The sequence below is a fragment of the Barbus barbus genome (assembly GCF_936440315.1).
Source record: "Barbus barbus genome assembly, chromosome: 5".
In the NCBI taxonomy this organism is placed as follows: Eukaryota; Metazoa; Chordata; class Actinopteri; order Cypriniformes; family Cyprinidae; genus Barbus; species Barbus barbus.
The window spans coordinates 13,526,640-13,541,982 of NC_136733.1; the positions used below are offsets into that span (position 1 = coordinate 13,526,640).

Here is a 15,343-nt window from a genome sequence, read left to right on the forward strand (position 1 = left end):
TTAATTGCTTAACAAATATTGAAAATAAAATATTCATGCTGTGCACATTGTACAATCATCCATCAATACATCCATTTTCCAAACTGCTTGTCATATTTGGTGTATTCTAGAGTATAGCCAACAATCAGCTTAGACTTTTTAGATTAGAGTAACAACTTTAAACATGTTTGTGAGTGGCTTTCCTTATAACTTCCTTAAATTCTTTGAAAGAAATCCACACCAGCATTTCATGAAGGATCGCCAAGAGCAATTCGGAGGATATAGTAGGGGAGGTTTATAGTCACATTTCTTCTAAAAAAGAAAATCGCATGCATGTAATTTCTTGACAATTACAAAACTATATTGTAATAACAGCACTGTTAATATATATATATTAGTAATTGTAATTTGACACATTTGTTCTTACACTGCTTTCTCTTATCATCTGTTGTATTCCCTGCAACTCCCAACAGTTTCCAGTTAAAGTCCATCTAAAGATGCATCCAGGTTTTGGTCTTGCACGCTTCGGGAAAACAAATGGTTAATGCAATATAAGCAATATTATAATTTCTGTTTATATGTTCTTTTTTCACAATATTTAAAAACTGGACAAAAAAATATACAGGCAATATTACAATTTCTGTCTTCTCTTTTTCCATTATTTTTTTATTTTATTTTATTCTTTTAATTGTAATTATTTTAAATGAATGTGAACTGGTAAATAACTTACTATGTTCGCACAAGATTCATATTTCTGGCAGGAAAAAAAAAGCATATTAGTTTTAACCAGGTCAATAAACAAGAATTCAAAAAATATTAAACATTAAAATTGTTTGCATTACAAATATTAAAATGAGCAGCATAACAACATACCTCCACATGAGGTTTTATTAGGTTACGGGAATCATTTTGAATAATCCTGAGGCATTCTCTCTTTTCTTGATTTGACCTGACGAAGTGTAATGTGAGAGCTACAAGCAACAACTCTGTGAAAAAAATGTGGAAAGAGATGAGAAAAAATGACAACACATGCTCAGTAGAATAATGCAAAGGAAACAGATCTTACCATACAGCTTTCTGCTGTCCATCTTCAAACACTATTGCAAATCACAAAAGACACCTCTTTTTATATACTGACCAACTTACTTAGTCAAAACTGACTAAGTTTTACCTCAAGTAGATAATGTGTGACAGATAAATGTTACACGTACAAGGACTTGTACAAGATGACTCAAATCACATTGCCTGTTTTCACCCCACACGTTTTCGTAGGAATTCCAGATGTGACAGAATCACACAGAAACCAAACATTGCAAAGCAGGTGTATGTATGGAGAGTTACAAAAGGTGGTACCTTTTCAAAAGAAAATACCATACTCCTAAAGACTACATGTAGGTACCTTAAAGAGGTACATATTTATTTCTAAAATGTGTATATTAGTACCTAATTGGTACATGTTTGTCATTTTTGAATAAAGGTACTGACCCAGTGTAAAGCAACTGTACTTTTTTTTTTTTCCCTGAGTGTGTACTGTTCAAAACCTTGTTTCTAATGTTTTTGAAATGAGGGTCCACCAAAAATACCCCAAACTTATGGTGAGGATTCTAAAGTCATGCTTGTACAATTGTCATGAGATCTGTTTGACTAAAAATCATCAGTGTTTATAGACAACTACCAAAATTGACTTGATTTTATATGTATAATTTAAAATCTCCTCTTTTTATACTTTCATGTGAATAACTTGGTAAAATGGCATAATTCCTATAGCAAATTCCAAAAGTCAAAACAACAGCAAAACATATGCAAATGTCAGTCATGTGTCATGTGTTTGTGTTTGCTTGTGTCCTTAATTGGTTTGTTTGTCTGTCCTTGTCTAGTAAGGGAAGGGAAAGTGGTGTGTGGCCAAGTATGGTGACCCATACTCAGAATTTGTGTTCTGCATTTAACCCATCCAAGTGTATACAGTAGTGAACATACACCCGGAGCAGTGGGCAACCAATGCTGTGGCGCCCGGGGAGCAGTTGGGGGTTGCTCAAGGGTCTCTCCTCAGTCGTGGTACTGTGGGTGGAGAGAGTGTTGGTTATTCACCCCCCCCCCCTACAGTCCCTGTTGGACCTGAGACTCAAACCCACGACATTCAGGTTACAAGTCCGACTCTCTATCCATTAGGCCACGACTGCCCCTATTGTATGGTTATCAGTTAATTATGTCCCAGCTGTGTCTGATTATGTTAGTATTATCCTGCTTATTTAAGTCCTGTCTGTTGAGTTAGTTTTGGTCTGGTCTACTCTTTACTCCCGGTGTTTCTGTGTGTCTGCCCTGCCTTGTCATTAAAGACTATTAATTTGAGTTTATCCTCGTATTCCTTATTCTTCCCCGTTGTGTGCACCATGACAACAGATTTATCTGAAAATACGTAAAACATTCATGCTGTGTGTATTTTACCATTCATCCATCCATTTTCCAAACTGCTTGTCCTATATGGGTTGTGGGGATTTTATAATACAGCCACTTTAGAATTTAGAAAAATGTATTAATAAGATTAGTTAATATTAATTACTGAAATGTAATATATTTGTTCTTACACAGCTCTCTTTTCATCTTTTGTATATTCTGCAATTTTGAACCGTTTCCAGTTTAAGATGCAAGTGTGATGCAAGACTTGTTTCATGGATCTGAAAAATAAAATGTATTTTTCAGATCCACACACACATATACATATTTATTTAGTTAGTTATTAGTTTAAGATGTACAGAGTATTTGTTTTTCAAAGCTTCTGGAAATAAAGTAAATATTAATATCAATATTTCTATTCTCTCTCCAATATTTACTTATTTTTGGGAAAACAAAAATTTGATAATTTTTTTTTTTTTGCATAACACCCTATTAAAGACTGTTTAATGGCAGGTTTCCATTACTACAACTTACTCAACATAGTGTGACAACATGCCCCACTATGTGTGTTTTGGATCTTTTTCCTGGACAATAACAGTGAAAAATGTCAACAGCCAAGTGGGACATAAACTACTGTTCAAAACTTTGGTGTTCCTAAGATTCGCAATATCACAGAAAAACAGAAATATTGTAAAATTTATATATATACTGTTTATTCCTGTAATGGCAAAGCTGAATTTTCAGCAGCCATTAAACTTCAGTTTTAAGTGGCACACGATCCTTCAGAAATCATAAAAATATGCTCATTTGGTGCTCAAAAAACATTTTATATTGATATCAATGTTGAAAACAGTTGTGTTGCTTAATATTTTGTGGTGATGCAGTTTCTCAAGATTCTTTAATGTATAGAAAGTTCAAAAGAGAAGAATTTATTTGAAAGAGGAATCATTTGTAATATCTTTATTGTTACTTTTGACTATGTGTATGCATCCTTGCTATTAATTTATATATATATATATATATATTAAAAGTGTATAGTCTGCTATATCTAGCCTATTTTTCATCTTTTTTATTTTAACATACATAACATGCTACGGCAATTCATGATTGTAGTAATGCAAGGTTCACACAAAACAGATTTGAGACTTTTATTATTTTTTATCATGGTGCCCAGTAAATTAGAACTTGATCCTTCACTCACCCAGGAACCAGATTAGTTCCACACATGCATTCTTGTGTATATAATGGCTTCCAATTGAATGAACTGAATTTTTAAACTCTTATATTATGTTAAACCTGACAAATACACATTTTCACTGTTTGAAACACTGGCACAAGTTTTATTAAGTTGCAAATAATAATTTAATGACATAATTTCTTTAAGAACTTGGCACAATGTTGCCAAAATAAACAATCACATTCACACACCACATTATGAAACTTAGTGGCCATTGATGAAATGGAGAAAACAGTATGGGAATATAATTACAAGTCATGTTTTGGCGCTGTTGAATAGTTGGGCGTCACATAATAATAATTTACATTCAGTGCTAATGTGAAAGCATATGGACTATTTTCCATAAATGTGTCGTGCAATCAACAAGACAACCAGTGCTTTATGAACGAAGTAGACTAACAATTCACAGAAAGAGGTAAAGAGAACCTCAAATGTCTGCAATTATTATTATCAATTCATATTAGGACACATTTTTGGAATGTCCAACTCAACCAAAAAAGGACCTTTCAGTGAATTAGGAAGGAATCGATGTTTTCCGAATCATTCTATTTAAGCGTTTCGCAGTAGCGTTGAGTAGATAATCTTGGTGATCTGCAGAACTGCAGCGTGAAGTGAGTACTGCACCACGATGGAGCCGAAGCCTTTGTAGAAGCCCATGGAGCCCTCCTCACGCCGAATAGCATTAATACAGTCCCTCATTCCTTCATATTGCGTGTTAATGGGCAACACTTCGAAACCCAGGTCAGTGTTGTCGATGATAGTGCGTGTTCCCTGGATATGCAGCCTGTGCAACACCGTTTCCAAAGGAAACAGCAGCACATCTGCGCACATGCTGGCAGCAAAGCTGGCCATGAGCTCAGGGAAGTATGCATCCAGCATAGACTGGACCGCGTCCGCTTGCGAGTCAGGGGACGAGTGCTTTGGTGAGCCGTTATTCCGACGCCGCAGCAGGTAAAGAACCAGCCGCTGCACGCTAGAACTGATGACATAGTGGAGGATGCCGTGGAGAACTGTGGGAAACAACAGGTTCCAGAGAGGAAGGAGACGCTTGCTGTGAGGCACTCCCATTCCCATTACACGCCCGATACCCTCTTTCACACAGTCCAGGATGCCGGGGTTGTCTCGGATTATTTCACTCTGGTGAGAGTGAAAGAGAAAGCAGAAAATGAAGTTGGGCTGGGCGATATAACAGCAATAAACAAAATATCAGTATATTTATGTATATACTAAAATGCATTTATTTACTATAACAAATAACAATGCATTTATGTATTCACCTAAAAATATTTTTGCCATAACAACCAACAGCCACTGTTGATGCAATCTAAAAGAAACCCTTTAATCTTTTAAAGTTTAATCTAAGACAATAAAACACAGTTTAAGTATATTTTTAATTATGTAAGTATTTACACTTCTTTTCAAAAGATCTGGGGACAGGATTTTACATTTTTAGAAGAAACTAATATTAAGCAAAAATGCATTAAATTGTTACACAGTATTTCTTTTTCAAATCAATGCTGTTCTTTTCAGCTGTTCTCTCTGTATTAATTCAACTTTCTATTAAACAATCCTGAAAAATGTCACTGTTTCTACAATAATATTAAGCAGCACAAGGATCATGTGGCATTGAAAACTGGAGTAAAGGCCTCTGATAATTCAGCTTTGCCATAACCATAACAGGAATAAATTACATTATTATTAGGTTGTAATATTTCACAACATTTCTGTATTTACTGTACTATCAAATAAACGCAGGTCTTTGCTTTTCTTGTACAAATATATCACGAGATCTCCTTGACTAAAAATACATCAGTTTTTATAGACAACTACCAAAATTAACTTATTTTCCAGTAAATTTTTTTAAACATACTTAAAACAAGACACATAACCATGAAAAGCAAAACTGCAAAAAATATGATATAGTTTCCACACAATATATCTTGAATATAAGGGTATTTTGGTTCTACTAGCAGATATTTTCACTTGTTTTAAGCATAAAATTCACTGAATGTATTATTTTACACCTCATTTTTATTTCTGTACACAAAGGCCAAGAACATGAAAAAAGAGTCTGTAATGTTTTAGGGAAAAAAAAAACACAATACAAGCCAAAACTATAAGTATAAAAATCCCTTACCTGTACAGTCTCTATGAGACTTGCTGAGTAAAACGGCATTGCAACCACATACGTCAAACTGAAGAAAAAAAAAACCAACAACAATGATTTCACAAGATCAAATGACTGCACAAAAAGAGATAAGGAGAAGATCGATATTTTAAATGTCAAGCCTATGGAATTCCCTTTCCGTATTCTTTGTGGGACTTTGTTGTATAAACAACAACCTGTATATTAAGCTTATTCAAACACATCCCAGATATGGTAAAATTATGACTCATAAAATAATCAAGAGATAAACAACTTGCAGCTTATAGCACTTTCCAAACATGACTAAAAATTCAAGGAAATTTACTGTACTTCTCTACAAGAAATGCACTGTTAACTAAATTAGGCAAATGTCTTAACTTACCCTTTGAGTACCAAGTGTCCCACAACTTGTTTAGGGTTCCACTTGTGTGATAACTCCCTGTGAATATACATGACAGTGTTAGAAGGACATAATTTACTTCAATAATGGCAGAAAAACATCGTGAGAATTGATCAAATAAATTAAAATCATGTAAAATGCATGCTGCCATCATTTATTAAAATTATTCCTCTTCTGTGTATTATAAGGCTGTAAATCGAAATGATTAATCTTCAAAGAGGGCCTTTTTAAGACCCTTTTTTTTTTACCTTGGTAAAGGTGTGCATTCGCTAATGATGCCCTCTGTTCCCAGCGTGACCCCCTGTACCACAAAAGTGCTGCCCATTCCTTTCCATAAAGCCTTTGGACCCTGTGTGTGTGTGTGTGTGTGTGAGAGAGAGAGAGAGAGAGAGAGAGAGAGAGAGAGAGAGAGAGAGAGAGAGAGAGAGAGAGAGAGAGAGAGAGAGAGAGAGAGAGAGAGAGAGAGAGAGAGAGAGAGAGAGAGAGAGAGAGAGTATATAATATTGTTATTATATTTCTCCACATATATTTCAAGCTTTGGCAATATTGTATTTTTTTACAGTTATGCCAATAAAGCAATATTGAATTGAATTGAATAGAGAGAGAGATGCTTCAATGGACAAGTGACAAGCAAATATCAAATACAGTACATGTATTAAACTAATTATGTTTTTGAACTAGGGTGGATTAGGGTGGTTTGAATGGGACTTTGATTCTATATTCTATATGTTTTAGTCAATCGGTTCACAAGTGGTCAGGTGAGACACATGTCATCTGGGTAACATGAGTCTCAATAGCATCTCCAACCACTTGTGAATTCATTTTACAGGTTAGGGCACACATTCAAATAATTGCACGCTTAAAAAACTCAAGTCACAAAACTCAAATCAAGTTAACTCATAATTATGTTAAATAATATTCTTAGTCCTTCCTTCCTGTGATGGGAAGGCCCAAAGAGAAGCCACAAGAGTTGTTGAATTGATAGTTAGATACAGTCTATTGTTTAACCAGAAAGCCAATAATATCCAGGAAAAAAGATGTTATGCATAATACAAAGCTTTAAATGATAAACAAGACCAATTTTTATTTTAAAATGTCCATGTTGTATTACATCCCGCTGTTAATAAAAACATATAATAGCTAAAATATGCACTCTTACAACCATCTTTAACATATTACAATATAGTCACCACAAAGTAAACAGTCATAGTCAATTTATCAACAGTAGATCAGTAGGTTTCTGCTTTAAAACAGCGAGTCTGTATAATGTACAAAAGCACTGCATGTTGATTTTTTTATCTACAGCGTTCACATTAACTAAATCAAATTATAGCCTTTTGAGGTTTAATAATTACATTAGGCTGTATCAAGATACCTGTTATTAACTGTTCTTACTTGTTCGTCTTTGGAACAAGTTAAAATAACCGTTTAAACTTAAATGGACAAATGTAGAGGTCCTAGCAATGACCCTTAAGGTACCCCATGGCACTGCATTTGAACTGTTCTTTAAAAGATGTCATTTCTGAGCAGCAGCAAAGCAAAAATGTCTGACATGTAATACCTGAGTTTTGGTGACATTGTACATCACGCTGATAGCAGTCAGTGGGGACAAGTGATAACACCTGGCATGATAATTCACCTGAAACACACAGTTCATTTTAAATTATCCATTATTTTTCAACACTATGCAATGCAAAAGTAGTATGTTTCAGCAGCACATAAGTATTTATGATATAAGTATCTAAAAGTTTATGATAGACATGGAGCTTGTAGGATTTATGTACTCAGTGTAGTTCTGCCTACCTGACACTGACGTCGAAACACAATGCAGGGATGTGCCAGGACATTTTCTGTGAAGAGGCTAATTCAAACCATGCAAAAATGATTATGAGTTTACTAACATTATTTTGCAAATCTTAATAGAATTGTACTTTCCATAGAACTTTACTTTAAGCAGTAATTACTGGGGTTTCATTACCTTGCAAGACCTATCCCAAACCCAGCAAATCTGTTCAGCTGTTCTGAAAGACAGAATAAAGGGGAGTCATTTGAAGTGGGGGGTTTCAGTCCATTTTATTTTAAAGGTCACTGGATGAATCATGTATTTGCATTCACCCAGCTCAAGTAAATAACTTGAAGTGTTTGCAAGTGTGATACATTTTTATGAGTGCCTGTTGCATCAGAAGAGTTCATGACCATTTTATCAATCCTGTCCTTTTACTGTCCTGTAATGTTGACTCAGAATTAGTCCACGGTACTTTGAAAAATGATATTTGTATATTTATGTTAAATAAAGCTGCAGTCCGTAAGTTTTGCCTCTTTGTCACCATCTCTGTTTGAAAACCTGGAATTGCAGCAGCTTGCGGAATCATCTCGCTTGCGTGGGTTGTGAGTTGGCACGGCTTCAGCACGGATGAATCTAATGTTTTGAGGTGAATTTGTGGCTTTCAGTCACTGCAACGGTGTGGATATTTACTGTACTTCGCAATCACAGATTCTAGCCTACGTCTTGGAATATATGACCCAAATAAGAATTTTTACCGTATACTGCCTTCGGAACAAGTAAGTAACAAGTCTGCCACGTTTGTTCTGCCCAGCTGAGGAAAAAAACATTACCATAAATCGCGCTACCAATGGTGATTTAATACTAAGACCAGTTAGCTTACATCACATCAAACCGGGCAAAGTATTATTATTGTTATACTTTATTCTCAAATTATTAATGTTAACCACATCAGCATTGCGTGACTATGAGTATAGTGTGTTTTAGCGTGTAGATTTCAATTTCTATACAGTCTAATATCTAATTGTTCAAGATTTTTATTTGTCACATACACAATTATACAGAGTATAACCAGGTCAGGTCCGCTCCAAGGACAGTGCAATTATATAGAATACAAATATTAAGGAAACGAAAAGTAGAAAAAAAGAAAGAAAAAAATAAAAGAAAAATATAAAAAATATAAATATAAATGTGCAGGTCAGTATGTTGTTGACTTAAATAGTAATAAAGAGGAATGTGCAAAAAAAGTTGTACAGGGTATGTAAATAGCAGCAATATGAGGTAGAGAAAAATTATGAATAGCTTATTGATATAGTGATATTTACATGGAGTCAAGTGATGTTATGAGTATGATACCGAGTTAGAGTTTAGGAGCCTGATGGCCTGGGGGAAGAAGCTCCCCCTAAGTCTCTCAGTTCCATCAGGCTAAGGAAGCGCTTACCAGATGGAAGCAAAGTGAATAGTCGGTTACCAGGGTGATTTGAGTCCTTGAAGATTTTGACAGCTCTATTTTTGCAGCGTTTGATCCTGAGATGCCTACCTACAAGACCCTCTCTGTAGTGCTTTGCAGTCCTGATTGGAGCTGTTTCCATACCACACTGAGATGCACTGAGAGTCAATACACTTTCTATGGTCCCTGAATAGAAAGTTTTCAGGATTGCTGGTGAGACCCTGAATTTCCTCAGCTGCCGCAGATGGTACAGTCTTTGCCTTGCTTTCTTAACCTGTGTTTGGATGTGTGTAGTCCAAGTCAGGTTCTCGGAGATGTTTACACCGAGGTACTTGAAGCTACTCACCCTCTCCACAGGGGTCCCACTGATCATAAGAGGAGTGTAGGGCTGCTGCTGTCTCTTCCTAAAGTCCATGATCAGCTCTTTAGTTTTGCTCACATTCAGAAAGAGACAGTTGTCCTTGTCAGCGAATTTGACAATAGATGTGGAGCTGTGAGAGGACATGCAGTCATGCGTGTAGAGAGAGTAGAGCAGGGGACTCAGGACACAGCCCTGTGGGGCTCCTATGTTCAGAGTGATGGAGTTTGAGGTGAATCGGCCAACTTTCACCCCTTGAGGACTGCTGGTGAGGAAGTCTTGAATCCAGTCACAGAGTGAGGTGTTTAGGCCGAGGTCTGTGAGTTTAGAAGCCAGCTTGATGGGGACTATAGTATTGAAAGCTGAGCTATAGTCAATGAATAGCAGCCTTACATAATTCCCATTTGTAATGGGAACCAGCCTTACATAATTCTCATTGTTGCTGTCCAAGTGTGTGAGGGAAGAGTGGAGGATGTGAGAGATGGCATCGTCAGTAGATCTATTTGGGTGATAGGCAAACTGAAGAGGGCCCAAAGTATCAGGGATGGAGGAGCAGATGTGGCTCTTTACAAGTCTCTCAAAAACCTTCATGACTATAGATGTGAGGGCAACTGGGCGATAGTCATTCAGGCAAGAGGGTTTATTGTTCTTTGGCACAGGGATAATGATGGATTTTTTGAATGAGGTGGGAACCACGGAGGTAGCAAGGGACTCATTAAAGATAGAAGTGAACAAACCAGCGAGCTGATCAGTGCAGGACCTCAGAACACGGTCGGTTATCCCATCCGGCTGCTTTCCTGACGTTCACTTTCTTTAGCGCCCTCCGAACCTCATCCTCTGACACGGTGATTACAGGATTACCGCTGCTCTGCCTGCTGCTTCCTGACGCGCTGGACGGCAGAGACGCGCCACCGCCGTTGCATTCGAAGCGGCCGTAGAAGGTGTTTAACTCGTCGGCCAGCAACGGATCTGCCCTCACCTCCGCGGAGGATTTGTTTCCGAAGGCACAGATGGTCCTCAGTCCCTGCCACATCCGTCGAGAGTCATTGAGCTGGAAATGAGACTCAATTCTCTCTGTATCTGTGTTTAGCGGCTCTTACTGCGCGTCGGAGAGCATAGCACGATGCTTTGTACTCGCTCATATTCCCGGTCAGAAGAGCCTGATTGTAAGTGGCAATGCGTGTGTTAACCGCAGCACGGATTGTTCTGTCCACCCACGGTTTCTGATTGGAGAATGTCCTTACAGTTATTGTTTCTGTAGCTTGCTCGGTTAGCATGTTTACAAAGCTTAATGCTACATCTGTGACTCGCTGACGCCCGGAACATGTCCCAGTCGACGTCATCAAGAGCCGCCTGCAGCATAGTCTCTGAGTGGGAGGACCAGCGCGTCACTACTTTCTGCACCGGAGGATCCTGAATGAGCCTTTGTTTGTATTCCGGTGTGAGGAAAAGGGAGGCATGGTCCGATTTGCCAAAAGCCGGTAGTGAGCGGGCTTTGTAGGCATTCTTGAACTGAGTGTAGCAATGATCCAGTGTATTTGGTCCTCTAGCTGGACAGCATACATGTTGATGAAAGTTCGGCATGACCTGCTTGAGGTTGGCGTTGTTAAAGTCTCCCGCGATGATAAAGGCAGCGTCAGGATGTTTGTTAACGTAGCCGCTGAGCACATCGTGAAGCTTAGACAAAGCCTGTGGTGGAATGTACACAGCAGTAACAATGATTGATGACAACTCCCGGGTCAGATAAAATGGGCGGCAAATAATGGAAAGATGTTCCAGATGAGGCGAGCAGGAATGCGACAGAATGGAGATATTCCTGGGATCACACCATTTCTTGTTAATCATGAAACACACACCTCCACCCCTGGATTTACCGGCCTCTGCTGTTTTGTCCGTCCGAAAAACAGAGAAGTTATCACTTGGCATAACAGCTGTGTCCGGGACCATGGACGAAAGCCACGTTTCTGACAAACAAAGGATGTTACAGTCCCTAATGTCCCGTTGGAAACTAATCCTGGCTCTAAGATCGTCCATATTATTCTCCAAGGATTGGATATTTGCGAGCAGAAGGCTCGGAAGAGGAGGACTGTGAGCCCTTTTCCGGAGTCTATCTCGAATCCCAGCGCGTTTTCCGTGGCGTTTCTTGATCCTTCGCCTCTGGGGGTTATTGTTCATCTCTGTGTTCTGAAGAATCTCGAGTGGCCACTCTGGATTCGTGGCTAAAGTGTCCTGGAACAGGTTAGTGTAGCGGTTTCCAATGTCCAAAAGTGTTTCTTTGTTATAGGTGATCAGTGCCGACGTGAAATGTGTAAAAAGAGAAAGTAAAAGTAAAAAAGTAAATAAAAACACAATCTTAGCGGATCGACCTGGACGAATTTCGTATTAAGAAATTCGGTAACACTTTAGTTAAGGGTACACAAATTACCATGAATTCATGCATAAATTCATGCATGAATTATGTGTTACTTCATGCATTAATATCTCATGAATTATCAGGAACTAACAAGAATTCAAAGTATTTCTATCATGACTTCATGGATGAACAACACATTAAGACATTAACTAAGATGGGTACATCACCATGATTTATGATTTATTACGCATGATCATGATGTTTTCTTTGTTCACAAAAAAAAAAAAAGGCATTTACTATCCACTGTGGATAAATCTATACTTTTGGTACATGAATCATCTTGAATTCATGCTGAAGGAGTGGATGCCGATCTACCATACCCTTCACAATAATATTATTTCATTATTTCTTGTGTGTTTATTAATCAAGTTATTGATCAGTATTTAACCTCCTAGATTATTTGATGATTGACTTGGTTCCATACTGAAGTCTATTCTGTTCAAAGGGTCACAGTGCCATGATTAGGTCAGGGTGGCCTCCCATCTACATGAGCAATAGTCATTGGGCCAACTGTGACATTTATGTGTTCTGATGTTCTATGATATTGTTTGCAACTTGCTTACTGAGCAATTTAACTGGTATTTGCATAATATATATTAAATAATCCTGCGTTGTCCTCGTGAAATATTTAATGCTGACCTAAAATTAAAATAAACAAATAAATGGCACAAACACATGGCATACAGAACATATACAAACTTGCTTAGTTATTGTAAATATCCAGCAAGGATCCATCATATTTTTTCTTTAAGATAGCTGAAGTTGTGCACTGCATTTGGATGCCAACAGAATTTACAAGTTAGGTGCTGTGATTGGCCAATGTTGGGGTCTGGTCACCACTTTAGTTGAGGAGCCACACACATGATGAAGTCATGAGAAGCTAATGCTTAGTTAATGATGAGTACTGTATTTGGATGCCAACAGAATTTACAAGCTATGTGCTGTGATTGGTTAATGTTGGGGTCTGTCCATTTATTGCAGGCTATATGAGGATGACATGAACATGCTTAAACTCATAATTAATGAAAAACATTAGTTCTCACATTAATTGACATACTGTTCTAGCCTGTATGCATGCATGAGGTAAGTAGTTTTACATGCACAAAATTATTCTATGTTTCTATGCATTGTAAGGGAATTGACAGTTAAAACCCGAGGACCAGGTGTTGAATGAAGACCAGGAGTCAGAGATGCGATCAAAAAGCATCCAATGATGAACTTCTCCACTTACTCAGGAAAAGATGCCAACACACATACACAGACAACACATATCTTCTGTTCAAGGTGGCCTAGCTCTGGCAAGAGTCTTATCAGTATGCAGCATGGTTCATTACACACACACACACACACACACACTATGCTTGGCTCTTTTTAGAGTGTAAAAATACAGAATAACGCAGGATTATTTAATATCTATTATGCAAATACCAGTTAAATTGCTCAGTAAGCAAGTTGCAAACAATATCATAGAACAGCAGAACACATAAATGTCACAGTTGTCCCAATCACTGTTGCTCATGTAGATGGGAGGTCACCCTGACCTAATCATGACACTGTGACCCTACGAACAGAATAGACTTCAGTATGGAACCAAGTCAATCATCAAATAATCTAGGAGGTTAAATACTGATCAATAACTTGATTAATAAACACACAAGAAATAATATTATTGTGAAGGGTATGGTAGATCGGCATCCACTCCCAGTTCTTTCTTTGCCCTTGTATGATCACAAGTACCCTTGTAACACACCCCCTATTTTGATGACAGAATTAAAAAACATTATGACCAATCTTGAAGAAAACAATAAGATGACTAATTTTTAAGACTAATCTAAACAGTTTATGCATCCAAGCCCAGATCTTTATTTACCCTTGACCCCCGTCACCCTTTCTCTCATAAAAACAAACAAAACGTTCTCATTGGATCTAAGCAAGTCTCATAGGTGGCCTATTTTGATCTCAAAAAAGTGAGTTGCCACTGAAAGGTGAGGAGCCTGCATCTATGTTTTCTTTTTATCTCATCAAATAAATATGGGGTGGAATACTGCTGCTATGACGGTGAAGTGCCAAACTAAACAATAATACCAATATCAAGTATGATAATTATAAAATACCAAACTTTATACTGTATATAAAGTCTTTGGTAAGGCCTTGGTGTTTTAGTTGGATGCCTTGCTACTTGTCTTTAAAATCTTACAAATTTACAAACTATAGTAAAATTTATACTGTAGTACATTTATAAACTTACTCTATACTAAGCTATAGCTGTTATTGTTATAGTTCACGATTGCAATAAATCGACCACATTTTACTCCCAAAATTGACAAACGTGAATGAAATGATTAAATGATTCAAGAGAGTGATTCTTTTATCGAATATCATCAGCAGAAGAAGAGCGAAGGAGCGAGTTTGTGACAACACACTCATTTACCTCATATTTACTGTAAGCAAGACTGTAGGGGCGGGTCATGTCCGATATAAATCATGACAGAAAAGATCGGCGTGAGATACTGCTGCTTGTGGTTATTCGTGTAATGTTCCCTTCATTAATAACATCTCGAATCTCGATTCATGCATACTGGTCATAAACTGTACTCATTGTTACCGGACGGTGGAGCCGCTGATTGGGCTTCGTCTGCTGCTCCAGGTGGGGCAGGTGCAGTCTCAGATTGGGGTGTGCGATCGCCAAAATGCAGGTTTCTGCTGCCAGGTATATCTGGAGGTGTGGTGACCCAGTGCTGGAGGTCAGAGCTGGATGAATTATTGAATGACCTGCCCGAATAGCCCCCGCTGAATGACGGGTCCTCTCTGCCCCTGTAACCCAAACCGTCAAAGCTGTCCGGCCGACGAGAAGTCATGCTGGAAATATCTTGGGAAAATACACTGAAATGACAAGATATCTCAGTCTGACTTCCTACGATTTATGACCTATGTGATGTGATACGATTTCATTGAAAACTTCAACAATGGAAAAATGCGAGAATTAATTTCTGGTTGACCGAGGCTGCTAGCAAGGATAGTGCTTTAGCAAAACAACCCAGCACCCGCCCGAGTGACCTTTGTCGGTTGACAGTTTACTTCCGGGTTGAATAAGGACTTATGGGTTATGTAGTTTATTAAATTTGCAAACGAATAGGATCAAAACCTATGATTAAAAAACCCCCACACCTCAAAAATCAACCC

The 15,343-nt window shown here is 37.8% G+C and overlaps 1 protein-coding gene across 1 annotated transcript; it reads right to left on the reverse strand.

The window, feature by feature from the left end:
• Positions 1 to 3,507: 3,507 nt before the first annotated feature.
• Positions 3,508 to 15,227, reverse strand: LOC306869881 (mitochondrial outer membrane protein SLC25A46). The gene is made up of 8 exons (XM_079416808.1): positions 14,766 to 15,227; positions 8,135 to 8,177; positions 7,960 to 8,017; positions 7,718 to 7,795; positions 6,405 to 6,505; positions 6,139 to 6,195; positions 5,748 to 5,805; positions 3,508 to 4,747 (listed from the first exon to the last, which is right to left on the reverse strand). The coding sequence occupies exons 1-8, from the start codon at positions 15,016 to 15,018 to the stop codon at positions 4,160 to 4,162; spliced, it is 1,236 nt and encodes a 411-aa protein (XP_079272934.1). The 5' UTR covers positions 15,019 to 15,227; the 3' UTR covers positions 3,508 to 4,159.
• Between the last annotated feature and the right edge of the window lie 116 nt (positions 15,228 to 15,343).